The 27,355-nt window shown below is 45.3% G+C and overlaps 1 protein-coding gene and 1 long non-coding RNA gene across 5 annotated transcripts; one reads left to right on the top strand and one right to left on the bottom strand.

The window, feature by feature from the left end:
* The first annotated feature begins 1,291 nt into the window (after window positions 1-1,291).
* LOC106048469 (uncharacterized) lies at window positions 1,292-26,918 on the top strand. The gene is made up of 5 exons (XR_007159034.2): window positions 1,292-1,521; window positions 2,109-5,375; window positions 17,350-17,448; window positions 22,728-22,819; window positions 23,584-26,918. It is a non-coding gene; the product is annotated as an uncharacterized lncRNA (long non-coding RNA).
* FBXO47 (F-box protein 47) lies at window positions 6,022-19,823 on the bottom strand. Of its 4 annotated transcripts, XM_013200398.3 has the most exons (12): window positions 18,731-19,820; window positions 18,475-18,640; window positions 15,601-15,807; window positions 15,036-15,206; window positions 12,104-12,180; window positions 11,223-11,300; window positions 10,404-10,512; window positions 9,330-9,506; window positions 8,587-8,733; window positions 7,819-7,961; window positions 7,258-7,417; window positions 6,022-6,412 (listed from the first exon to the last, which is right to left on the bottom strand). In XM_013200398.3, exons 3-12 carry the CDS (start codon window positions 15,779-15,781, stop codon window positions 6,294-6,296), a joined length of 1,362 nt encoding a protein of 453 aa, XP_013055852.1. In that variant the 5' UTR covers window positions 15,782-15,807; window positions 18,475-18,640; window positions 18,731-19,820; the 3' UTR covers window positions 6,022-6,293. The 4 variants fall into 4 exon arrangements, with proteins under 4 accessions (XP_013055852.1, XP_013055855.1, XP_066837512.1 ...); XM_013200401.3 differs by lacking the exon at window positions 8,587-8,733 and having other exon boundaries at window positions 18,731-19,823; XM_066981411.1 differs by lacking the exon at window positions 18,731-19,820 and having other exon boundaries at window positions 18,475-18,664.
* Window positions 26,919-27,355: the final 437 nt, after the last annotated feature.

Raw genomic sequence — 27,355 nt, 5'->3', positions numbered from 1 at the left:
GATTGTGCTGGAGTTTAATTGTGGTTGCTTTTCTGTCCGTTTTCCATCCGTTCTCTTGCTCCCCTGGGACACGGGGGGGGGGGGGCTTGGGGCAGGGGAAGGCTGTGGGTGCCGGGGTCCTTGTCTCTGCCTGGCTGGGGTGGGAACGCCGCTGTCGCTGGGCGCAGCTCCTTGAGGCCAGGCGTGTGCTTGATGTTTGGGGGGGGCTCCCTGGGCATAGGGACAGTCAGAAGCCACCCGGAGAGCACCCAGGGCCACAACGGGGACCCACAAAGGCAACATTCCCTTGCTATTGCTGTCAGGGGAGTGTGGAGAAACCCTCGGGGGGCAGAGGTGCAGCGATGCCTCCCCAGTGGCCAGCCCATTTTGGGGTCTTGCCGTCAGAGGCCGAGTGCCCCATTACAACGTGGGTTTAGGATCTCCTTGGGTTCAGCCCAGAGACCCGACCTGGGGGCAAACGGCTCCCCTGTGGGCAGCACGGTGCCGGCACCGCGTCCCGACTTCTCCTGCCCTCCTGGGGAAGCTGCAGGACGCGGTCTGCAGGCCGTCCCCAGCCCCTTCCCCACGGAGGGGAAAGCCCCCGCTGGGGTGGAAGGGCTGAGCCCGGCTGGGGACGTGGCGCTGGGTCCCCCCCGGCTCCGCCAGGCTCCATACACAGGAGCAGCTGGCGATGGCTCAGCTCGGCTGCTGCAGCCTCCCAAGGTGGGGTTTTCAACAGCCCCAGTGTTTAGTCATGGGAGGAAAAAAAAAAACCTTGAAGGTGAGTGAAGGATGCTATTCGCATCCACAGCACGAGATGAAAAAATAAAAACAAGGCTCCATGGCTGTTGCTGCTCACTGGCAGCCACATCGCTTAAAACAGCACCGACGCAGGTGTTCAGACACGGAGCAAAGGATGCTACAAGGATGCTACAGCCTCCTGGCCCGGGGGAGCCGGGCTCCAAAAGGTGAGCGCTCAGAGCGCTCCCAGGCAATCGATGTCAGCTTTGGGAGAAGGAGGCTCATTGTCGCTCTGTCCCCCAAAGCCTGGGCCCTTTCGGTCACATTCCCATTGGCACCCCCGGAAACGAAGCAGCAGTTTGGGCAGAAAAAAAGCAGGGGCAAAACAATCCTGCTGCAGGCAGCTGGTGCCTCCAGGGAGCCCGGTGCGCGCTGCGTGAGCGCTCCTCCACCCGTACAAGGCTGAAAGCCCCATCTGACCGCGCGCGTTCATCCCTTTATCATCCGCCTGGCTTCTGGCGAGCGGCTCAGTCGGCTCGGCGTCATCTCCATCCCGAGCGGGGCCGGGGCCGGCGAGCACCAGCCGCGGCTGTGCCGAGCATCCCCGTGCTGCTGCGCCCAGCAGGAAGCCCCGGCAGCCCCCGCCCCGCCGGCTGCTCGCTCACCATGCTGGATATTTTCATCCTGATGTTCTTTGCCATCGTCGGCCTGGTGATCCTCTCCTACATCATTTACATGCTGTAGAGCGATGCCGGGGGAGAGGCGGCTCAGCATCAGCCTGGCGAGCAGCGCGCGGCACAGGTGAGACGTCTGCGACTCTCGTCCGGCCAGGCTTTGATTCCTGGGGAGGGACGTGGCTGGGGGGAGAGGGGAGGAGGGTTATAATTTATTTATTATTGCCGTTGGCTGCTGCTCCCCCCGCCTGGCTGCAGCAGCCAGGCTGACGGCCCCAGTGCAGCCTTTTCCTGCTGGGTGCTGGCAGGAGGGCACCGGCGCTGGGTTTCGAGGCAGGCCACAACGCGCCGGCCATTGCGCGGCCGCTGCTTGCTCCCTGCGGGGGCTCCTCGGCCCCTTCCCGCGCGGAAACGCCGCGCTCCCTCCCCTCCTGCAACGCGGGCCCGCGGCTTTTGTCCCCACGAGGGGGAGAAACGGAACAGCGCTGGGGAGACGCAAGGAGCGATCCCGGTTGCATCATTGTAGGGGAGCTGGGGGGGTCTTGGTGCCCCCCATAAGCAGCCGGGGGGGGGCTCCCTGTGCTCGTGGTGTTCGTGGTGGGGGGGCTGCTGCTGCCTGTGCGTGCTCGCGCTGCCGCCCTCCCCCCCCATCCCCATGCCTGCCCCCCCATCCCAGGGCGCAGCTCACACGAGCATCTCCTTTCTCTCCCACAGCCGCCACCCGGCCCCACTCGCTCGGATCCTTCTGGAAAAGCATCAGCCCTCGCACGCGAGCGGCTCCCCACGCCGGAGGAGGGAGCAACGCGGGGTCGGCACTGCTGGGGGGGGCTGAGGGGGTGAAGGAGGGGAGATGGGGCGGCGGGGGGACGCCGCACATCCACTGCCCCACTGAGGGATGCTCCCGGGAGGGAGGCGAAGGGTCCTGACCCCCCCACGTGGGCTGGCCCCTTGGGATGAGCGCTTCCAAGGTCCAGGATCTGGGTTCTGTTTTGGAAAGCACTTGGGGTTTTTTTTTTTGTGGAAAACGATCAAGGAGATGAAATAAAAAGGAGGAATGACGCAGGAGGAGATGAGCGCACCTGTGGTGTCGGCCATGTTGAAATGCACCTCCCGCTGCGCCCGGGGGCAAACCCTGCTCCTCGGAGAGGTGCCGGGCGTCCTGCAGGCCGTGGGGAGGACGTGGAGGTGGCAAAACCACACCGAGACCTCTGTATGTCCCGGCACGGGGGCAGCCACAGCAGAGGTGTCAGGGTCCGTGAGCCAGCCCAGAGGGTGCCCAAGCAGCCGCGCCGGGGCTCGGCCTCCCTCGGGTGCCCCTCGTCCCCCCAAGGTCTCCGTTCATCTCAGCGCACAAAAGGAACGTTTTTGATCCGATGGAAATCTCTGTGGGATGGAAAGACCGTTTCAGAGCTTCATTTTCCCCAGCTTTGAGAGGTCTGGGAAGGTGTTGGGGGCACCCACAGGATTTTTTCCTGTCCTTTTACGAAGCCCCGCACTGAGCCCTGCCCTCACGCCGTCAGCCACGTGCAGCGCACTTCACAGGCCGCGTGTGGCAGCCTCCTATAAGACAAGGTTTTCGCACGCCTGGCCTCTCCCAGAACACCTTTTCCTTGTAAGCAATAAACACCTGAAACACCTCCAACGGGGAAAGCTGCTCGTGCTTCACCCACGGCACCAGCACGGGTGGGTGGGAGAGGACAGGGCCCAGCGCGGGTGCAGGGGCAGCGCAGGCACCCACGGGCGCGCTGGAGCTGGTAGGTGAGACTTTTGGGTGAATGAGCTAAAGAAAGGAGAGGGGTTGTGGAGTCGGGAACGCTGGATGCGGTCAGTGCTGCCAGCTGCATACGCGGCTGGTTTCCTGTTAGTAAAACTCCCAGAGAAACGCGAGGTTGGTGACTTCGCCTGTGGCTCCCAGGGCGGGCTCAGCGCCGCGGCCTCAGCCCCAGCCACCCTGCAGTGCTAGAGCAGCTTCTCCTCGCTCCACACCAAATATAGTCGAAAACCAGAAGCCTGAAATATTCTGGGAGGAATTTCTTCAAACATAAGTCATGTTCTCGATAAGCTCCGCTCCGTAGGTCGGTATCTGATGTCAACATCTGCAGTGATTAAGAGAGAGTGAGTAAGGAGGAATGCGTGGAATGGAAACTCAGCTGAGTGTGAAACCAGGAACAATAATTTTCTCTTCCTCTGAGCGCTCCGCTCGCCTCGGAGGGCCTTACGAACCAGCCAGCTATGCATAACAATCGCCCCGCATCAGCCAGCTCGGTGCTGGGGCCAGCAGCTGCTCTGCAAGGTGTGAGGGCTGAGCAGGGCCGGAGAGGTGCCTGCGGACAGACGGACGGCCACGGCAGACGCAGGACAGCCGGAGCGGTGCGGGTACAGTCCTCCAGTCCTCCGCAGCTCCAGCTGCAGTCGGGATCGGTCCCGGTCTGACCAGGGCGGTGCCGGCACAGGGGGAATTTTGCTTCTCATCCCAGCGGGGCGTTGTTGGCTCCCCACAACCGCAGTTAAAAATCGGTGGCGGAGGAAGAAGCACCATGTTCTCCAGTGTCACTGTCACCGCTCCAGCTGTGCGGCCCGGGGCTCCCCACCTGGATGCCGTTAGCCCAGCGGTGTTTAATTGCGGGAGGTGACCAGGTGGTGATACTGCAAAGCGTGGCTGCGGGGATGGCTGCAGGTGTTGTCTTCCAGTTCAGACAAATCTGGTTCGGGAAGTGCCATTCCGGTGGGTCCGAGCTTTGATCCTTCGGGAAGGAAAGTCCTTGTCTGGTGGAAGTGTTGGCGCATGTATGAATGCTACAGAAATCCGAAACTAACGCCAAACACTTGCTGAGCTATTGTGTATGTAAGAAAAAGAGCAGTGATTAATAATAACTAATAAAGCCATCAATAATTCATGTTTGGCAGCTACATGAAACTCGCATTCCTGAAGGATCTGCTGCAAGAGCGAGCTAGTGCTGGCAGAGCTGACATTTCATCTTTGTCGACTGCTGCCAGTGAATCAAAGAACTTACTTTTCCCGTATCGCTGTGCTCGCATAATGGCACTCCTTGTGATGGGCTGAAATTTATCACCGCTGTACTCGGTCCCGGGAGCAGAGATACACGCTGGCAGGGAACCTCCACCCGTCCTGCGGCTCTTTGTGTCACTGCACAGCAGAGCAGCATCACACGCGAGAAACACAATGGGCCGAGGAGATGTGGTGGCTGAAGGCTCTGCTCCATTATTTTGAATTTCATCTGCTGAGGTTATTTATTGGTAGCGAGTGCTGCTTGCAAGGGGAGGGATGGTAACGAGCTGGGCTGGAGCATTCCGCCTCAGCTGCTTCTTGGCTACGTTTCCCTGCCGCTCTGTGCACTGCAAGTCTGTTTTCCCTCGTATTTTGAGATCATTAGTGATCGGTTTGGGGGCATTCAGTTCACTGAGAGGGTTTCAGAGAAAGAATCTTGCATTTTGCTCACTTCACTAATTGTAAGTAGCTACAGCACAATTGTGGTACTGCAGTATGCTCGCCCATATACCCTTCAAACAGCTAGAAAAAAGGGATGTTAGGAGCAACTGCTAGCAGGCACGCCTGCTCCCAGGGAAAGGTTTCACCTCTGCCATCTACCGGCACATCACAAGGAGCCTCAGCAGATTTACTTCCCCTATCCACTCCTGAATGTAGACAAATCCTGTCCGTAATTGTATATTCAAAAAATGTCGCAGGAATTTTTAACGTGCAAACTTCCCAGCAAATCATCACAGGGTTGTTGTCAGCTCGTTACTGATGAAATCAAGTGAAGGCAGCTGAGATAAATTGGTATCACTTCAGCTGCTTCCAGCAGTTGAAGACTGGCTTTCAAAAGCTCATCATAGGTATCCACAGCTAAAATCTAGTCCTAAAGGAACACTAAAACATCTGGAAAGTCATTCAGGTGGAGAAGAAGAGTATTTGATAATATGAAGAAAGTAGCCATGTTGCAAACAATGCACAGTAAAGTAAGTGGTTTTTATTACGTATTACGTATTTTTGTTTTGAAGGCAATGTAGCAGAAAATCAAAGGTTTTTGTAAGTAGCAAACATTTATATACGTTACTGAAATGGTGACCTTAGCCTATGTGTATTTATTTAACTTGTCTTCAACTTAGCTAAGTCCTAGGAAAGGCAAATACACTTCAACAGTTCAGTTACTACAGCAGGTGGGGAGAGGGATTTGAAGTTTCTTCTGCTGTATTGGTTAAAAGGCACCTGGAGTTTGAAGGAAAAGAAAAATCAAACTACTTAATCAAAACAGTTAAATTGCTTTCACGAATCAACTCTTTCTGCCAAAATTGAACATACAATCTATGGAGCACTTCTGTCACAGAATGTAAGAGTTAGTGAGAGAGAGACCCAGGCAAACTGGAAAAAATGTAGCTGTGCTTCTCTAATTATGGCTGTCTTTTTTTTTCTCTCCTTGGATTCCCGAGAGAAAACAAAATTAAAAGATCAAAATGTTTTTGGTTCTTACCTAAGATAACATTCTTTATTATGTGTATGTGCATCAAATATGAAAACCATGTTACTTTTATTGCATATGCAAACATACACAGTGGGAAAAGAATGCAGTTTATGTTCCCAAACCGAAGGCCCCCAGCCCGCTTCCTCAGCGCGTCTGAACACAGCCTCAGAGGGGCCTGACGTGCAAAACTCTGCTTTGAACACTTAGAAGTCCCCCAGTACGTTCCATGAGCTCATTCAGCTGTTATGACATGTATGCCACTAGCTTCTCCTGCTGTCACTCCAGCTCTTACTGGGGTAGAAATTAGAGAAATAACCAGGCACCACTATGCAAATGTAAAAAAAATAAAATAAAAATAAATAAAGGGAAAAGACATCCAGCAGGATTAGAGCAAGAGTCTGTACAATTCAGAGCATCAAATAGTGTTGCTGTTGCTTCTCATGGTCAGGTACAGGATTTCCTTATGGAAGTTAGCTTGTGCATTTACAAGGTGAAACAAATTCAAAAAGCTGATGTCCTCTTCATCACGATCCCCTACGAGCACAAAGAAAAACAGTTAAGAATGATTAGTGAAACTAAATGGCTTCTTTGAAGCTAAATCTTATTCAGTGTTTTCAACAGAGGCTGAATCAGCAACTTCTGCTTAGATTTACGAGGCATCAGCTACTGCACCTGATGGTAGGACAGCTGTGGAATAACACAGGAGACTCTCTCCAAAATTCCTTCATCAGTTTGTCCAAAGATGGACAAGAACAATTGTGCGTTAAGACAAAAATCTGTCCTAACTGAGCTGTACAGATTGCCAGCGTAATCAGACTCAAGGTTTTATCAGGGCTGACAAGCTGTGGACAGGGAGCAACTGCAGCTTGTTGAGTTGAACAGGCTGGCTGGCAGCTGCTCAAAGCCTGTGTTTAGAGCAGCCCAAAAGGGCTCAGGCCCAGTGCTCTGCTGGGATGTATTTTTAAAGGACTGTTGGTTTCACCATCTGTGGCCGTAGGAGTCTCTTAGTCCGAGTCTCTGCAACTCATCACTGCCCCAAGGGTATCTACCTGTTCTAGCATTTGTGGGCGAGTGTTCACACTGGCTGCTTGCACGTTCATTTCTACAAATAGTGCCTGCCCCGAAACCGCACCAGGGGATGCTTTTAGCATCCCTTGAAAAGATGCAAACTGTACTTTAGGTGACAAGCCCAGATAAAACAAACACCTTTCCTGATTACAGTAATTGATCGATTGCTGTATGTTGTCAAAAACTTCAAGCGCTCCAGTATCATTCTGCCTGGAGGGGTAGGGATGGAGGGCAGGCTGTTATGCCACATCAGCTGTGTTGCTTGATGTCTTGGTCAGTGCTAGCTCCCGATTAAAGTCCCGCAGGCTTACCGGACAGTACTGCCTGTAGCATGTCCATGATCATATGAGCAAAGGCGTTCTCCATGCTCTGCAGGAAGTTGTTTCTCTCCCCTGGAGTGCTGAAAACTTTGCAGACCTTCTGCATCATTTTCACTGCCCAGTCCATGCAGTACAGATCCTTCTCACAGACCTGACGTACACAGGAAATACTAGAACACACTCTTTGTGATGAGTATGACAATTTAAAAGGCAAGATTCAATCTCAGAATTAACTATTGATTCTAATGAATGACTGAATTTGTTGCAGGCATGCCCTGGAAAATTAAGGCTTGTTATGGGGACATGCAGGTTGTTTTTATTGTTGGCACGCTAACAAAGGAACTTCTCAGCCTTTTGCTAGTGGTACTTCTCCTCAGGAGCAGGCTTGCTACCTTGCAGAGATGTGTTGGATAGGGCCCAGAGGGCAAAAGAGAACGAAGACTCTTGCCGGACTAGTCATGGTTTGTAGGAGTAGATAGGGACACAGTTTTCAAGTCTAAGAAAGCAAATCGGGGTGTAGAGAGACAAAAGGCCCCGCTCAGTTGTACTCACCAAAGCCAGGAAGACCACAAGTCTGGCTAACTCAAAAGCTCTTCCATTCACAGCTTTGCTGGCCATGAAAGTGAAGCAGATGTTGTTCCCACTCAGAATAAGAAGCCGAGCATTGTTCTCCATGAGCCACTCCCGGGGAACAACTTTGCAATAAAATAAAGACAATTTTAGTGATTTTTTTTTTCTTTTTAATTATTATTTTTTGAAAAGGAAGGAGTGCCATTAAAAACCATTCTGGAAGACGTGAATTTATAAATTGTTGGCTTTGGTAGCTAACCAGAACTTGTGAGGAGACACTCTCTGAAATACAGAGCGATGAAGTTACACAAGCAATTCTTACTAGCACTACAGTTAGAGCTCTTCACAATAGCTTCTATGATATGATCTCACCCAAAACAAACTTTCAGTGTAAACGTTAACATTGTTCTGTAGAATTTTGGTCAGAACAAATGTTGTTTGGCTTACCCAGCCTGGGCAATGTTTCCTTAACGATGGTTACACAAGATTTGAATTTTAAGGTTCTTCATAGATTCTTAAAATACTTCACAATGGGGAAAGCCTGAATTTATGACCAGTGCTGGGTTTCGTTCTTCCCCAGTTACTGCCTGACTTCCAAGTGTAATGACTTTTCCAGTTACACTTCAGCTACTGTAAGGAATATTGCAGTTCGTTTCCCAAGGCACCCGTGTGTCTGAAGCACAATTATTGCCAGATTTGGAGGACATGAGCATATAATCCTATGGATTAGTGATAAAGGCAAAAACACACCTGACAGCTCATCCACAAGACTGATAACATCGTCTGCTGTCCATTCTCTAGCTTCCGTATCATACAGCAGTTTAATTGCATCTGCTAGACCTTTCAGACTGGTCTCATCTGTTGGTCCTTCTATCATTTTCTGCCAAACCACATGTCCTGAGCAATATTAATCACAACTGCTATTAAGTGACAAAGTAATATTTTTAAGCAAGGAAGGTGCTAAACTGGGCCTTAAAGCAGAGTCAGGGGAGGGGAATCCAGGTAACATAACTCAGTCTCTGTGACAGTGAGATTTTTTTCCATCTGTCATTTAATAGGGACAGTAGTAGTTGCAGCATGAATCACAGAGTGATTTAAAGAAACGCCGGTTTAACAGTTAAGCGAGAAGGGGGCTTTTCTTCAGAGAAGCAGATGTTTCTTTGAGGTGTATTCAAGCTAACTTTACCCTAAGTGCGGGAGAATAGAGGAAGAGAGGTGCCATTTCTTCACTTGAATTGTAACTTTATTTATTTATTTTTTGGTATATGAGTGTATATATATGTGTGTGCACACAGAGAGGATATGTATTTTATACGTATATATATATGCACACACACATTGGTCAGGTCTGGTTAAGCAGGAGGATTTTTTTCTCTAGGCAATACAATTACAGTTTATTTGCATAAAGTCCGTTTTTCAGAAATGCTGCATCCTACAGGGAAATCTCATTCTCAAGGAACAAACTTTGAAAATTAATCCCTGAAACTACTCACCGTCAAGGGAGGACACTGGCCCAAAGATGATATACAACAGGCGAGCTTGATTAACCATTGGCCACGGCTTTAAAATACGAGTCAACCAAAACGCAGAATCACGTCGATGAATCCAGTGGTTCAACAAGACACTACGATAGAATAACCTTATCCGCAGCTCCAGCTTCCGGGCACTTCCTGGGGTAAAAGAATGTAGATATAGCTCCATTAAGCCTTGCATAATACAGATAATCATTTTATAGGAAGAGAGAGAAGGGATTTCTTAAGGCTGCCCAAGAACATCTGAGGGGTTCATTAAATTCTCAGCTGTTACTTCCTGAGTTTGGCTCTTTTGAATACATTGCAGTAATTTAGACCATAGATTCTGTCAATGCATCCTCTGGTACCTTTCTGCAGCATCTCATGTATGCATTCAAGGGCTCTCAGCTGTGTTTTTTCGGTTACTCTGATCTTTTCTCTTTGATGGCATCAGTAAGCAGCAATAGGAGGAAGTGTGTGAGCGGCCATGTATAAAGCGTTCCACAGAAATGCCTGGTTCTGTGCTAGCTAACTTAAGAATTTATTGAGAGGCGTGTGCCACTTCAGCGTTGTATTTCAGAAATATTAAACCTAACTTTTTACTGCATTTAAATCTTTTTTTGCCTTCCCATTGATTCATCATCAGTGTTGTACAGTAGGAGACATTCCAGTCCATGTTGCTGTTCTCTCTATATATAACTTATGCACTGGTTTGATAATGGAATAATAACATTTAAAACAAAACACACGATCTCAAGGAAACTTTCTTCACTATAGGATATGTGTCAAAGACAAAAGCACTTAGCTTTGCTTTTGGTGGAAAAAATGTATTTATCTATACGAAAGCAAAGTATTTGAAATGGCCACTTTCTGCATAATACTGGAGCTAACAACGTACGTATGAGTCGGGAAAGGAGCAGTACTAAAAGGCTCAGCTGAGCTAAAATGTTCTCAAATCCAGATGCATCTTGTTTGCAGTAATCAAGATCCATTTTCTGCCTTCTCCATGACAGTGCAGTTTGATTTTGTAGGACCTTTGTCTGCTTTGATGATTACCTGGTTTGCTGCTGACAACTGTCTGTACTTTACGGGGTAAATTGCTCAGCTCACAGAGGGAGTTAAAAACCCGGTGACACTCCAGTTCATCCCAGCCTGCTGTTAGGATCTGAAGATTACAAAAGAAAGGGGGGGAAATAGATGGATTGAGCCATAGATTTAGATCACAGTGCAATTTCTCATATTAGATAAATAAAATCTGTCCTACAATTTATCAGAAGAATAGAAAGGGAAGATGGCATACCTAAAGTGTGGCTGCCAGCACAGCATCTCCCCGATGAGTGTGGGGAAACCATTATCTGCTACAGGGATGCTGTACATTGTACCAGAGGACATACTTAAGAATCAAAAGCCTCTAACAGTGTTCCACATTCAGGCCCAAGATCTTATTTTTTGAACCTTATGTGGAAAAGTACACAATAGTATTTGCTACAAAGACAAATGTCCTGGCACAAGTAATTGTCTTATCCTTTGCTTTTAAACTAAGTGATCTCTCCTCTTGGTTTGTGAATTCGAAGCTGTGTAACAAAATGCTCCCCTTCTCCAATGTCTTCTTAGATAATAAATCACTAATCAAAATCCAGACTGCTTGGTAGTGAAATCCAGACCAAGGAATTCTCCAGAGTCAAATCAGCAACTTTAACAACCACAAAGGAAATTCAGAGAACTGAGTGAATAAATACCCCTTCCCCCCTCCCCAAACCTTAAAACAGTCTTATACTTCTAAATATATTGCAAAACCACAGATTAATTTATAAAACTACTTTAATTTTCTTTTATATTTGTGATACTTGCCTTCTCTCCAGAGAGATACTATACCTGTAAAAGTACCCCATAGCACTGTAATCCTAAACAATGCAAAGGACTTGGACAGCCATTAAGTTTAAAGCAGGAAACCTATAAGCACAGAACATTAGTAACTTATTGTAACTGCCCATAAGGAAATTCCTGAGACTGAAGATACTCAGTACTCCTTGTGTACATCAATACTGATTATGGGCATGCAGAAGGAGTCCCTTTTCTTATTGTGTAAGGCAACACGTTCAGTACGTATGTGATAGTTTAGCTTTAATTTCAAAACCAGGGTCGACTGGGTGGCCAAAAGGTATCTAAGCAGAGCAATGCTACTTGCAGGAGATTTAAATTTCTGTGGAGAGCTGTGCTCTTCCACCACAATATTTCTAGTTATCCACAAACTGAAGAGAAGTTAACATCTGATCTTGGAATATGAGGCGGAAAATATTTTGGGGGAGAAGTGATATATTTTATTAGCCCAGCTGAGGCGTTTGGGGCTAAGACTGATGTAACAAATCACCCCCAACTCTCCTCCCCATCCCAGATTTTCATCTTCCATCAGTTCCCTGATGTAACTCACCATGTAGTACCACAAATAACTTGTTTAGCTCAGCTGAGACAAGGGGGAAGAGGGACAGATCTGTTATGGGGTGGCAGAAGGGGATGTAGGAACTGCTTAAATCAGCATTGCTTCTCAGAAAAAAAATCCCAGAAGAGCAGCCTCATGTTCAATACGCTGGTTTAGGCTTCTTTATTATTAGTGAGAAGAGACTGATTTCAAATCAATGAATTCATTATACTGTGGTAATAAACTCCAGCAAAGGGATTGTAAAAGACAATTCACTAAAAATTACCTTATAGAAATGTGACAGTTCAAAGCACTAGTGAAAGGAATGTGAACTTACTTCTGAGAGTATCTTGTGTATATACTTTAGCCTATCTTTTGTAGGTAATAGAAGTGTGCATCTTTTAAGCAACAATCCTGTGAACAAAATGAACACACACACAAATATGAGCACACATACACGGCACGTACACTTCTGAATTACCTTAAGCATTCACACCACGTGCATGTGATGCATTTCTCACCAGTGAGAAAAAGATGCTAAGGCAAAAAGAGCGGCACATAACAGGGAGCTGTGCTTTGTAGAAGAGATGTATGCTTTGTAGCAGGGGTACCTTTGACAAAAGGAATGCTGTCAGGAAGTATGTAAGCTTCCTACAGCATAGCTTGTTTGTTATGTTGTCTTAGAGTCCCTATTAGTCACAACTAATCCCTATTAAAATAACTATATTGCTTTTAGAATTACAGCTGTTAAAAATATTGGAAATAAACGTTGCTCGTTGCACCTCTTTTAACAGTCCCCCAGGGAACTCCGCTTTTCCTTTACATCACGGAAAGCTGAGCTTCCAAAATTTTTTCAAGATAACCACATGCTCTAAAAAGCAAATATTCTAAACTCTGTTAATGTAAAACATAGCTAAGAGGTAAAATTATTTTCCTATACAGGGCTGAAATGGTATGTGTTTAGGACGTCAAAGTCTGGAGTTCATTATAGTGTGGAACAGCTGTTTGTTAAGAATAATTTTTTTTCTAAACTATTATGAAAATGGGTTAACAGCTTGCTCTTCAAAAACTTCTACCAGGATAATATATAGAGCGAGCTTGTTAATTAATCAAACAAATCCATAGAAAATCTGCTACTTTTCTTCCTGAACTGTCAGTCTCTCCAGAAATACATAACTTCTCTAATGTCAAAAAGTACTTTATACATTTACCGTGGTTCTAAATTGACTCTTTCCTTAGAAGTGTGTTAACATTCTTCCATGACAGACATAATTTATTTATCAGCCTAGGACATGGTCCAAAGCTCAGTAAAGTCAATTTTCTGTTGACTAGGTTAGACTTTGGAGAGAACTCCCTGAAGAACAGTTGAAACTGTTAAGACAGTGCAGTTGCAAGTAGGAATACAGCCATCAGTTTGGGGAAAAAAATATGCTGAGTTAAAAGGGTTGAGCAAAATGTACTACCCCTGGTTTTGTACAGCAAAATCCCCTCTGTGCTGAAGGTCAGTGCCACAATCAGTTATAGCTCAAGTCCATTTTAAACAATGACTGAAATTTTGACCCCATTACAAGTAATGGAAGATTTTACCATGCACTAGAGTGCAGCCAGACTCCTCTAAGTTTAAGTGAGATTTATGTATTACATAGACTCTGTGCAGGCTCTCTGAACAGGAATGAATTTTTCCCATTGAGTCCAGTCTTTCCTGCTGTAAAGTAAATATTGATTTTGTAACTGATCTCTTAAGAAAAACATTTTCTTGAGCCTTCCACTGATGAGATAGATATTGCCAATGATCTATATATTTTAAATATGTCTTGTTTTTTATTACTAGGCCTACTACAGTGATGGGTTCACACCTATATTTAAATAACAAGTTGTCATTTCGTATGTGGTTACTACAATGCCAAAATCAATTTAGATTTTTTTTAAACAGTTTCAAAGTATCAGGTTTAATTTTAAAAACAAAACAAATGCTAAAATTATTTTAAGATACCCCAAAACCTATATGGATTGCTTATAATAAGATGTCTTTATAGTCTAAATGACTGCAACTGTATTCCTCTACTTTGTGTATACCTTTATTTAATGTCTTAAGTTCAAACCATACTTCTGCCTATAATTCTGCATCTAACCATGGCACCATTTTATTTTCCTGTCAAATAAACTCAAAGTTTTTTAATCAGCTAGATAACAGTTAATTGATATGGATCAAATTAAGATTTAATTTAATTTGTTTCTGATTGATTAATGCTTATTGTGGGTGGGTGAAAAAAAATTCAGCCTTCTAGATGCATAAGAAAGAATGTTCCTTTTCTGAGTGATGGGCTGAATGAGTTAGAATCAGTCTTTTAAAAATTAGTAAAAAACAGTTAGAAAGCAAACAGTTTCTAATATGAAGATGTACAGCGTTCTTCATTACCACCAACCCTATGTTACTGTGATCTGGGTTTCTATTATGTTATGCCAAAAGAGGTCTGAAAGAGAGAACAATTGAATCTTTCCATCCAGAAGGAGTTATACCATGACTGCCAAAGTGCAGGCGTTTCCACATAAGTGAGAGGAGAATGTGTTCTTCATGCTCATTTCAGCCTTTGAACTCTGATACACGGCTGCCAAGGGGAATGCTGATCAGTGACAACTGTGATAACATTTTCACGATGAGCATGCTTCTTTTCTAAGAAGCGGAATGTGATCTGCAATACATCTCCAGTAGGCTATCAGGCTTTCTGATGGAAATGGTTGTTGGTCATTTTAGAGCTAGACTGCGTTTAAGTACTGCAGCTACATTTCCCAGACTGAGGAATGCAAGCTAGTCCAAAGTGATACATGAAGGCAGTCTGAACAGCCAAATTCCTTAGCTAGTGTGGGGCCTGGGAGTCTTGGTTTCTGCTGCAGTTTCCAGTTGTGGTGTCCAAATAAACTAAATTTGGAAAAACCTACTACTGAGAACTGATCCAGTTCCTCTGCTCAAACCCTGCTTTCCATTTACTATGAAAAAATAAAAAATAAACATGGATGAGGCAGAACATACATTATTTTCTGCAAAACTAAAAGGTTTTGGAATCATTTCAAGCAATACCACTCCCCTCCGATTTAATGGTATTTGAGTAGGCCGTTTGACATGGGGAGGAACTTTAATCTTAGAGGGAGTTGCACAAATGTTTTGGGCCATATTCTCAGCATTTTACCAATCAATGCATATAACAGAAGAAACCTTTTAATCAAGTTTGGTTCTCCCGTAATTGTTACCATTTGCATTAAAGGATCACCTAGAGATTTGTAGTGCTCTAATATATAGGATCCTTCTCTCTTGCCAGGTAGCTCAATGTTATGAAAGTCTTGCAATAACAGCCTTCGGTTTCCTGATGGGGTTGAGATGTAAGTCATAAGGCGGTTGCTGATGGTTTTTGACACCATGCACAGCATGCTGATATCCTTCACTGAAAAAGCAAAATTCAGTATGCATGTAAATTTTTACTGCAAGAAAAATGCTGATCATTAGTCAATAACTTTATCTTGCTTCAAAAGTAGGTCAAGAAATAATAATAAAGTATTACTGTTTATCTCCTTTGCCAGCAGACGGTGATTATTATAAATGTATAGAACTAAGGAATACTTTTCACATAATAGGCAAAAAGAACTTCAGATAGTCTGCAATTATAAATTATTTTTGGTCATGTGGTTCTTCATACATAAAAATTCAGAGAATAAGTCACATAAAATGACTACTATCTAAAAGGTAAAACATTTTAAATAATAATGTATTTTTCTATGGAAAACTTTTGTGGTAATTTTCAGATATTTGAAGTAATACCTTTCTTATTATATTCTCACCTGAGAGATAATTCAATAGCATTTGAAATATCTCTAATGGCAGTGTTTTAAAATATCCAAGTGTTGACAGAGATTGGGGATCTGTATCCATGACGTTGCAGCGCTGTCTGGAGTGACGGTTACTGCGTCTGTATTTCTGGTTAGGAATCAAGGTGTAGCTGGTCCTTGCAGTGGATGTCATTGTTCTGTTAGTCTCATCAATTCACTCTGGAGAGAAAATAGAGAGAGAACCTTTTTCCTGCAGCATCTAGCATGGCTTAATTTCATATACCAACTACATGTGTGATATACAAATGATATAACATCGCCATCTCAAAAAATTCAGTGACACAAGTTTTCCCAAAATGAAGGTCTGAAAAGTAAAGAGTTTTAAAAGAACAATAAATATGTTTTTACGATTTACCTTCTGGTTTCTGAGTCTCTAGAGTAGGTACACTTCATGTTGTCAAACAACAATGAGACTCACTACATCTTAAAAAAATTAACTGAGATTTTTCACACTATTTTTTGATTCCAGCAGATGAGGCTTCAGGGAAAATGCCAAAGAGAATGAGTGCTGCAGTATAATTACAAGAGCTGGCAGCACTGGTAGTAACACAACTGGAATCTGTCCAAGCTGCACTGCAACATCTCTGGTACTATCAGCGGGAAGTACACTCAGACAATAGACCTCATTGTTTCAAATATTAAAAATTTACAAAAATTACAGAAAACAAGTTCCAAAAATCCTTCATATTTATTGCTAAAGCATGCAAGCCAGGCCTCTCTAATATGCCACTGAGCAAAATCGCCACATCCACAATGGAAGCACTGTTTATACCGACAACTGGAAGAATATGGGGCACTTCCTTACCCGTGTTACAAACTGGTTTGGCTGACTGGTGCTTGTGCACTGTATAGAGCGCATTCCTTACATTGAGATGTCAGGAAGTTGTACTTTGGCGGAAGCATTTTTAGTTTAGGTATGTTGTTATTCTAGCTAGCTAAGGAAGCTTATACTTTAAACTTTCCCAATGCTCATGAGCAAATGTGACTGCTCCTAGAATGAGTGTTTCATTTGGCTCTTACGCTACTTAAGCAAGAGACAGAAAATTGATGTAACCTTCAAGAATCCTTTAAGAACTTTCCAGAAATCACCCATAGATAAACACACAGTTATATGAAAAAATGTTTATCTTTTAAAAGCAAAGAAAGCATGGTCTGAAAACCAGTGGAAGTTTTATACACACAACTGTGGATTCAAAACAACTTAAATTCCAGGTCTTGTGTAAAATATGCAAAGTAGCTCCAGTCCTGTTTAGAAACAGGGCGCCACTAAATTTTGTTCAAGATACGCTAAATCTGCTACCTATTTCTGATTCTTACTTTAGAAATAAAGTTCTAATCCTATGTTACTTTCTTTTCTTCCTCTGCTTCCCTTACTGTCTTTAAGAGGACTATACTGCAAGAATTTATGGCATCTTTAAGTGTTTTCTGAAAAGCTTGCCTTGGGTCTGCATGGGGCGGGGGGGAGGGAATACTTCAACACAAGGGAAGTTTTCAGAAGTAATCAGCCAATTCCAGTCTGTTTCTATTCAACTCGACTGAAGTTGGATTGACTGCCATTATTGTAACTTAGAGCAGGGCTAGATAAAGTTAATGTAAATAAAAATGAGTACAAGCAGGAAGTTTCATAGGCCAAAGCTTAGAGACTTTACTGAAAGCTCCCATTTGCTTCCTCTCTGACTTAATGTGTTTTTTATTTCTTAGGGAGTTCAGCCAGAACAGTGCAATGGACTGTGCACCTCCATCTGCTGCTGGGACACCACTTGTTTAGAGAACTGCTTAATCGAGACTGGAAATTGAAAGGTAAACGTTAAATATTTAACTAGCTGAACCCATAACACTAGCCAGGAAAGGGTCATCTTATTTGTTGCTATAAACTGATTTGTTTACAAGCCAGAAAGCATCAACTTTCAATCTTCTATACAATGTTTCTTATCCTTAAGCAGTCGCTAAATTCCTGCTAATTGATGCACTTTTGTCCTGATCAGTATTTTTCTGAGTATGTGTTAGCATTTGGCAAACATTTATTACAAAAGGTTGTTTACTTTGGAGATTGGTTTGGAGCATTTCTGTTTCCTTTCTTCATCACAAATTGCATAAACGAATCTCTTCAAATATTAACAGGAATTTTCCCTTTTTCCTTGTCAACACACACAAAAACGTACAAGTTCAAGTGAGGAATGACAAACCTCAGGGCACCCAGCACAGCCACGGAGTACATAAATACTTGTTACCCTGTGGCCTACACCAACAATTTACAGGAAGCGTATTTATATTTGTAAATACTTGTTACCCCATGGCCTACACTGACAATTTACAGGAAGCGTATTTATATTTGTGCTGAAGGTTCTAACCTTGGGTTGGTAGTTCAAACCAGACCCATAAACATCTAAATCTGTGAATAACTGTGATGAGAAAGCATGGTTCAGGGAACCCCGATCCCGCTGCTGATGGTGACGGGGATTTCTGTGTGGTGAGGGATTGCTGGTTTGGGCTCATCCCTTTGGGAATTCCTCAGAGGGGAAATGCCAGCGTCTGATTCTTTTGGCAGAGACTGGGCTGCACGTGCTGCTCGGGCGGCAGTGCTGGATGGAACGGTTTATATTTGGCCTTTTACCTGTGCTTTTGTGTCAGATTTAGTGGGGCGGTGAGGGATCCTTAGGCCAAATGACAAGCCCCGTGCACCCCGCTAGGCCGCATTCCCCTCTGTTCTCTGGATCCGCTCTCACGTGCAGCCCTCCAAAATGCGGGTTAGCTGCCTGAAAACAGGGACCTGCACCTCCGCACCCACGTCCAGTTAATAGAGAAGGCCACGCAGTCTGTACCTACCCACAGACAGGACTTTATGAGCTCCGTTTTACCTCACGGAAATGCCTTCCCCACACGCACCCCGGGGCCAGGCTGCCCGCCAGGCTGCCTGAGGGGAGCGGGCAAAGGAGCGGAGGCAGCGGCGGGTGAGCAGGCCCTGGCGCCTGCAGCGAGCACCGATCGTGTCCTGGAGGGAAAAGGAAACACTGAAATTAATTTTATTTATTTATTTATTATTTAAAACATAACTGATTTTATTTCAGTCAAACATCACCACCTCCTTTACTTGAGTTCAAAGGTGGGGCTGGGCAGGGTTATGCACACAGCAAGATGCGCACACGCACGGGCACACCTATGGCTGTGTGTTTTGGTCAGGAGCCGAACTGTTTGTAAACCCAGCGCAAAGACGATTAGTTTCGGGGCTGTGGTTATCAATGGGGCGGTGATTATCAGCGGGGCAACGGCTGCTGCACTAAAAGCAGCAACGGATGTTTTGGAGGGAACAAATTACTGCGTCACTTCATTTCAGCCGTATTTCAAAAGTATTAATAATAATTCCTCCCTTCCTGTCTGTGTGGTGTGGGAATTATTAGCACAAATTATTGCGCTAATTAGCTTGCGATAATTATTTTCCCGCCTTTTTCCCTGCTGCCCCTTTCAGCAGGAAGCCGCGGGCTCGGGGCTCGCCTTTCCCACCTATTTGTCCATGACCCTCTTTGAATACTCAATGAGACTGTTATATTACCATGCCCCCCTCATGAATAACCAACTGTTGTGGGATGTGAGGCCTGTGGTCATGGCATGGGCAGGTTGTGAATGTTAGTGTGCCCACACGGCTGTGGGTGTTGTGTGCATGTTGCTGTCATAGAATCATAGAATCACAGAATCATTAGGGTTGGAAAAGACCCCCAACATCATCTGGTCCAACCATCCCTTACCACCAATGTCACCACTAACCCATGTCCCCAAGCACCTCATCCAACCTTTCCTTGAACACCCCCAGGGACGGTGACTCCACCACCTCCCTGGGCAACCCGTCCTAACGCCTGACTACTCTTTCTGAGAATAAATGTCTCCTAATTGCCAACCTGAACCTCCCCTGCCACAACCTGAGGCCATTCCCTCTACTCCTATCCCTAGTTACCTTTGAGAAGATGCTGACCCCCAGCTCCCCGTCACTTGTGTTACCGCACAGCCCCGATGCCATGCAAAGTTGTTCCCATCAGAGGCCAGGCCCACCGAGCCCCGTCCTCCATCTCCTGGGGAAAAACATGACCCCAAGCAAAGGAGGCAGGCTGTGGGAGAAGCTTGTCCTTACGCAGGACATGAAGCCTGCATGCAAACTAACGATGCTGCAGAGGAGGGATGTCACAGCACCAAGGCACGGTGCCATAACTTGTGTCTCGGAGCAAAGTTGTAGTGCTGTAAAACAAAAATATGGCACAACACCAGCTGCAAACACTGCTAGTGGAAACTGTGCTGCAACAGGCGGTTACAAATTGCTGTGCGGGCACTGAATGCTGTTTCACTGCACTGTAAGAGAGGGCACAGCATCGTTCTCGGTGTTGGATGATCGGGGAAAAACACAGCGAGCTACCATTGTCTGTTGGAGCAGTGAACAGTTCATATTCACTACAAAGCTGATTTTAGAACTATTATTTCTTTTCAGTGCTGCTTCTGAAATAGCTCTCTAAATAACTAGTTCTTTGGGGGATAGTAACAGAACCCCTGGGGAGAGGTTTTCTTGCTGCTCCTAAGGCACTTCCCATACGATGGCAGCAGAGGGCTGCAGCTGCCTTAAAGGACTTTTCCCCAGTAGGCTTTTCTTCACAGTTTTTTTTTTTTTTTCCTCTGTAAGTTTATTGAAGGAAAAAATTGCCTTAGCGAAACTGAAATAGAAACCAAATAAGAGTCAAACCCAAATATAATAATACAGCATCCTCTGCTAACTGCTGCTTAAATTAACGACAATGAGAGTGGGAGCGCCATGGTGCTGTAACCATAATTGCAATATTCACCTTGAAAAGGTGAATTAGACAAGTGTACAAAAATAATGTGATTCCACAGCGGTTGCATTCTGCACCCGTAAGCTCCTTCAGCATTTCTGTCACACGTAGTAAAGTATCATTCTCATCTTCCTCCTAAATTAGTTCTTGTTTTGCCTTGCTGTGTTCCCCTAGAGAGAGATGCATTTTAGGGATGCCTGAGTAAAGACTTTCACACTTTTCTACTTGTTCATTTGCTGGAAACACTGGTCCCTAGCGACCAAGTACCATTGCCTGGGGAAAATGGAGCATATATGGAGTATGCTTCCCCTGGAATAACTTTAGGGAGCCTGACAGTGAATTAAGGGCTTCTTAGTTGGGGGTTCATCAAGATTCCTGTGTTAAACATGTACTGGTGGATCTAACCTACATAAATATGTCCGACTACTTAATGATTGGCATAATTAATGGTAGTAACAGTGACACCCACTTCGGCAATTAAATTGTGTTGTGTGGTAAAAGTATTATCTCGTGTTTGTTTCAAATTGGATGAGTGACTCACGGTTGTGTTTTTTATTTGAGGTTCTGTAATCCTAGCCAATGTTTGTAAACTGTTCTGAGATGACAGGATGAAAGCTAATAAGGAAAAAAGTACAATTGAGTTTTATACACTATGGTAATGGTTCTGCTCGGGTGCTAACTGCTTATTCTATGCATGAGTGGCCTTGTCTTGTGTACCCAATTTATCTTTGCCCTGCCTACGCTGTGTGTGTGAGCAGAGTTATGTAAGTCTGGTAAAAATACCGGTTGTGTCTTGAGTGCTCTGCTACTGCCAATGATAGCAACGGTGGCAGCATATTTAAATGACAAGAGCGGGACTTGGATGGAGTCAGCTTTTCAAATATGTAGGGTTTCGACGGCAGACAGCTGCTAGTGAGATTTTCCGAGGAGCGCAGGCATGTCAGGCATCTAAAACTCATAGGAAGCTACAAGGTAGATGTGAATGCTCCGAAGCCGTGTTCCAGCACTGCATTAAATTCCGCAGCAATGCTCCTGTAGCAGGATCTAAATCTTTCCTGCTATTAAACCACCACGGCTTTCACTCATTACGCATGCATGATTTTCGAGAAAAAAACATGGCAGAACCCTGTGATAAGATCATCGGCTATATTTAAATGGGTAACTAGGTGCAAATAGGAAATAAGACACCAGTTAGTTAGGGATACCTTAACAGAAAAGCGAGGAAGAATTTTGTGCTTCAGGGTGGGGAAGGGGAGGCCCCTGGGGCCCTGTCCAGCCCCAGTGGTGCCAGGGTTTTGAGTATGGGAAGGATTGTCTCGCTCCCCCCATCCCGTTCAAGCGAGCCTTCTTACATTTTAGACGCTGAGGGCAGGAAGCGCGTTACAGTAATGCCAAGCCACTACGTTCAGCCTCCCAAAACTGGCTTTATATATTACTTATTTAAGGTGTTCTTTTTGCCTTTTAGTTTAGAATACTCATTCTTCATGTCTTCCGATTTTCCCTACTTCCACAAGGGCTAGATTCTGACTAAATAACTAGAAAGCTATTGAGCAATGGACAGAAAGATGGCATTTTTTGGCGGTTTCTTGAATTGAGCTGGGGCTTTAAAAGAAAATGCCAAATGTGGTGGGACTCAAAAGAGAGTAGTGGAAAAAATGCACCACTAGGACCAGCACTAATAAGAACAGCATCTACTGCACTGTAAACATTACAAAATGGAAATAATAATAATAATAAGCCACAGAAGACAAAGCGCTTCCAAGTTTCATGTCACTTCATATGCAGTCTTAGGCAGTAAAATTTCTTCAGTATTTACTCTGTTTAAATCTAATTTTTCCTCATTTGCCAAATGTGAGGTTTCAGTGAAATTCTGAAATGTTATTAAGGAGCTCCGATGCAGTCTTTCACTTATAGTCGAGGAGAGCAGTTTAAGGCTCGTTACAAAATGAGAAAAGTGTACGATTAGTGGGGGGGTTGTTGACTCATCCAGCGCGAGCTCTACTATGCGTTGTGCAAGGACATGGAGCAAATCAAGGCTCTGTTTTGTGTCATCCCTTTTAATGAATTCTCCTGATAAAATCACCATGTCCTCTTTGGTTTGCAGCTCTATTTAAGGGCTGCTGAAAGGCTGATGAATGGCACAGGTCTAAGGGGGGCAGGAATGTATACGTCCAGAGTCCTGTCCCAGACCCCTGGAATTGATCTGCTCGGAAGATGATCATAATTTTGATAATGCAAAGTCCAATTTTCATGTTATTTTGCTTGCAGAACACAGCAATATGGATGAGGTGCAGCTGGAGGAATTAAAAGGGGGAAAAAAAAAAGATAATTGAAAATCCAACAAAAAATAGGCAAACAGGGTAAGAAATTACAAAGTAATTACTTAATACATTCCATGTACTAAGTGATTAAGAGTAACGCCTGGCCTGGCTGCTCTGATCCTTGCTGCAGTTCTGTGGTGCTGTATCGTCCATGTACTCACTTCAACATCAAAACAAAGTGGCATCCTACCGAACTCAGGGCTGCAGAAAATCATGTCAGGGTCTTCACTACCACACAGAGCTCCACAGTGTCCCTGTTCCTCTCTGGATCCTAAGTGTCCTAGTCTGGGGTGTGTGAGGAAGGGGAGCAGAAACGGACTTAATGCCAGGACTTGCCGTTTTCTCCTTGCCTCTCCAAGCTGGAGCAGGGAGCCGAGGGACTGCCTCAAGGCTGCTTGGAAGTTACGTGGCAGTGCTGAGGCTGAGTCCAGAGCTGAAGGAGGAGATGTAGAACTGAGACAACGGAGGACACACGGGTGGTACGGGTCTGTGCCCCGCGTATCCAGACATTTAGGGTCCCCCTCACGTCAGAGTAGTCCCTTGGCAGTTCCCAGATCCTAGCTGAGGATCTAGTTTCTGTGTTTTCCAGTCTGCTCCTTCCCTAGAAATATTCCTTATATTATTCCTGTCTTCGGCATTTCTCCATCTTCCAGATTTGCAGGGAAATAGATACCAGCACAAAAAAAAAAAGTGGATTACTAAGAATTCATTAGCATCTCAAATCAAGTTCCTCGGGTTTTCTGAAGAGCTGAGCAAACCTGTCAGAGTGTAACTGGTGCTATTCCTTTCTGTTTCTTTTTAAGATGCAATGTTCAGCCCTAAACAGATGGGAACCTGTCAGCACAACATGGAGATAATTATCCGTTTGAGCCATGGGAAGCTTCATAACAGATAGGAAGTTATTGCAGCCAATACCGCTCTGCTTTATGATCTTATCAGTTTGCTCAGGCTGAGCATATTGGTAGGCCCTATTATTCCTTCGAAGAAACACCAAGAAAAACCTTGTTTCCATAGGGAAAAATTCACTGATGATTTATGAATCAGCAATTGATCTTCCTCGGGTATTTGGGTTTGCCTTATATCAAAGCACGGAGATCTGACCGTGATAAATAACTGAGCTTTCCAGTCACGTCTCTGTGGTAGCAGCTGTTCGTGTAGCTCTGTAAGAAACTGGGGATGCGATCAGCCAGGAGCGGTCTTTGCTTTTGTCCTTACAAAGTGATGGCCTGGGGTCTGGAGGGCGCCTCAGACAACTCGCTCCACTTCATCGTTGTAGCATGGTGCTGGGAGGCTGGTTTGCTCTCGTCCTTTCCCTGGGAATGCAAAACTGAGACCCTGTTTATTGACTCTTAACAAGCAGAGATTTTTTTTTGCTATCCCAGAATCAGATGGTGAATCCCAAAGTTTCCTCCTTATACTTCAGTCTGGAAAATTACATTTTGCACACCTAGGCCTGGTCTTCACTTAAGATTTGCTGTTGCTGCCATGTTAAATTATCGTCTCCTTTCTCTGTGCGCAATTAGTCCTGCTGTGCTCCACGTCAGAGTCCGATGCGTTTCACTGAGCAGAAGGGTGATACCTTACAAATGTTATTGAGGCAGAAATCTGGTATCTTTCTGGGTGAAACATGTAACAGAAATATAATAATCACTGTTGGAGTATTTTTTGTGGCAGAGGGGGAAATGTGCATGTAGGTTTACAAGAAGTCAGCCCCTTTTGTGATTTACTTTGTTCATTTATTTTATTATTTACTTTATTAAACACCAAATCTACAAATGCAAATATGTTAATCTTTGTGCTTAACATTTTGTTTCTAATTTGCAGAGGTTTAGGAAAAGCTGAATTCCTGAAAGATCGTTGGGTTAGGAACACCTAATAAGGGGAAGAGAAATTATTTCTTAACACCTCCTCCACTCATCCTGTCGGTCTCATATCTGTTTGATAAAAGCTTCCCGATTCACCTCAGACTCAAGTTCATGCAAAATCAGATGCAAATGCTCTTCAGAGTTGCAAAGCAGCTCCACGGAGCCAAGGAGGCTCTCCTGGCTGTTGAGGAATAAAAATCTGGCCTGCAGCAGAGGCACTGAAATAAGAAAGTGCAATAACAAGGGGGTAGCATAAATGCTAAACATATTGACCCGATGATTGCTCTAAGCTTTCCTTACTCCATATTGCCTCGTGATGAGCAGTCCCTGGTGCCAGTGCCAGGCAGCTCGGGGCACAGGGGGCTCCTGCAGACCCATGCACAGCCCTGAGCTGCTCCGCCGCTGCCCCCAGGAACCCGCAGGCATCGCGGGCTTGCTTTGCCAGCAGCAGGAGCTGCAACACATCTCCATTTCTTTGCGGACACTCAGGCGCACTGAGTTACCCCCGCCTGCGTCAGGGAGCAGCAGGGGAAAGGGTGAAGGAGGTAAGAGAGTCTCCCTGTGGGTTTGCTTATTGTTCTGCGGGTCTGCGTGCTGGTGGTGTTAAAAGCCCTTGTACAGAGGAGTGGAGAGGCTGAACCAACCCTCAGCAGCGGGCGCCAGGCAGCCAGCAGGTACTAGCACGTGGCTTGCCATGGAGCACGGAGCCCACCATTATTCTTAAGAGAATAGCAAACCTGCTACTTTCAGTACTTAAAAAAAGAAAACAAATTTAAACGGCTTTCTTTTTTCTTTATCAAAGCAACCCTGGCATGTTACTAGTTATGTATGTTGTGCAGAGGAAAAGGGCTCAACTTGCCTTCTGCCGGCACATGCGAAGATTGTCAGGTTTTTTTATAAAGGTAACAAAACCACCTGCCGATTTTTGTGACTTTTACTTCAAATTGGGGGGGGCATCAACAAAATGCAGGTCAGTTTTTCTGAGGAAAAGGACAGTCTGCTGCCTGCTCTGACCTACTTGTGAAACAATCAGGATCTGAGGTGTAAAAAGGCAAAGTAAAAAAAAAATAAAGCCCATCCTTTGTATGTTTTACAGTCTATAAATTGGGCTCCCAGGTTCTTCTCGACTCCTTTGTGATGAGGAAATTGTGGGAAAAGCTGAAGGTTATTGCCGGGATCCTCTGTTGGTAGCTGGATGGGAACGTGCAGGTGTTTTCTGCCTCCTCGGAGTCAGCCCGTCAGCTGAGGGTGAGCCTCTGCTAAGGAAAACAGCGGTGTGCCACGGCGAGGGGGGGAGGCATTCCCCTTCGCTGAAGCCACAACAAAACCTGTCTCCTGCAGCCAGTAGAGGGAAATGTTTTCTGTGCAGACTAATAAAATCGTCTCCCGAAGGTAATGAAAAGCCCAGCACGACCACCAGACTCGCAGCTCCCCACAGACCTCTTCCAGGGCTGGGGCACATCCTGCTGCCCCCAGCCCAGCCCTGGGCGTGCGACCTTCGGTGTTGCAGCCAGGCTGAGTGCCCCAGCGCCCGCTTCTCGGCCTGAAGGCTGACTTGGGAAGATCTCTGCGTTCTTCAGAGTGAGAGGTAAGGGATGACCCAACCAGCTTCTGAGATGGACACGGGTATGATGCTCTCTGTCACCTAAGCAAGTATATTTTTTTTTCCCCTTGAAAAACGCCTTTCCCCTGAGCAGCTGTAAGTATTTTACAAATATTAGCAGATTTACGGTTTGTGTGTGAGAAAGGAAATTACTCCCACCCCTCCTTTCGAGACGAGGAAACCCAAGGCATAAAGACAATTAACATACAACCAGGCAAGGACTTCGGGAGCCCTAATTCCCCGTTCCCAGTTGTAACTAAAGCTTAATTCCGCAGCACTTGTAAAATGCAGATTCGGAGCAGTGCATCTATTTGAGGTTTTCTTCCACCACCCACAGGCCCTTTTGTAGCAGTCTGCTCCCCGCTTGCTTTCAGAGCTATTAATTACGGTTCAGTGTGCTGGTGGACCTGAGGTTGCAGTTGCATTTCCAGGATACAGCCTCTTGTTTATTTGCATAAAGTCTATTTTTTCCCTGTTTCAGGGATGATGCTTATTATGAAAACTATTTGTTCACGAGAGCTGACTTTTTTACATTTCTGCTTATTTAGATACTAGGAAGTATTTGCTTTACATATATATATATCATATACATTCTAATTATGTATCTCCTACTTGTCTGCTCAGAAAAATAAGTCGAACTGGGACAGCAGAATTCTGTTATCACGTTTAAATTGACTTGGAGCTGTATTGTGGTAGCATCATTTCTCACAAACCTGGGAAAGGCTCCGGGAGAGGAGGGGATGAACAGGATGGGAGGGGATGATCAGGATGCAAGGGGCTTGGGAAGGTGAAAGGAAAGCAGAGAAGCAGCAAATATGTAACTTCTTTACCAATACTGTGACATGGTCATAGCCGTTGGAAGGGGTTGCAAAAAAAGGGTGACATTCACATCTGAAGGACAAAGTTGCTTAGGAAATTATGCATTTCGCTCCCCGGGTACTATGGAGGTGAGAAGCAGTGCAGGTGTATGCTGTGTAACAGCCCCAGGCTGGGGAGTTTACAATGGCAATAGCCACAGGCAAAGCACAGCCACCCTGTGCCCGAATTAGAGACCAGGCACTGAGATACCAGCGGCTGCCACGGCTGCCGAGACTCATGTAGTCTGAA

This window comes from Anser cygnoides, chromosome 22, assembly GCF_040182565.1.
Source record: "Anser cygnoides isolate HZ-2024a breed goose chromosome 22, Taihu_goose_T2T_genome, whole genome shotgun sequence".
Lineage (NCBI taxonomy): Eukaryota > Metazoa > Chordata > Aves > Anseriformes > Anatidae > Anser > Anser cygnoides.
The sequence above is the reverse complement of the archived record's forward strand: the minus strand, read 5'-3'. Positions and strand labels throughout refer to the sequence as shown.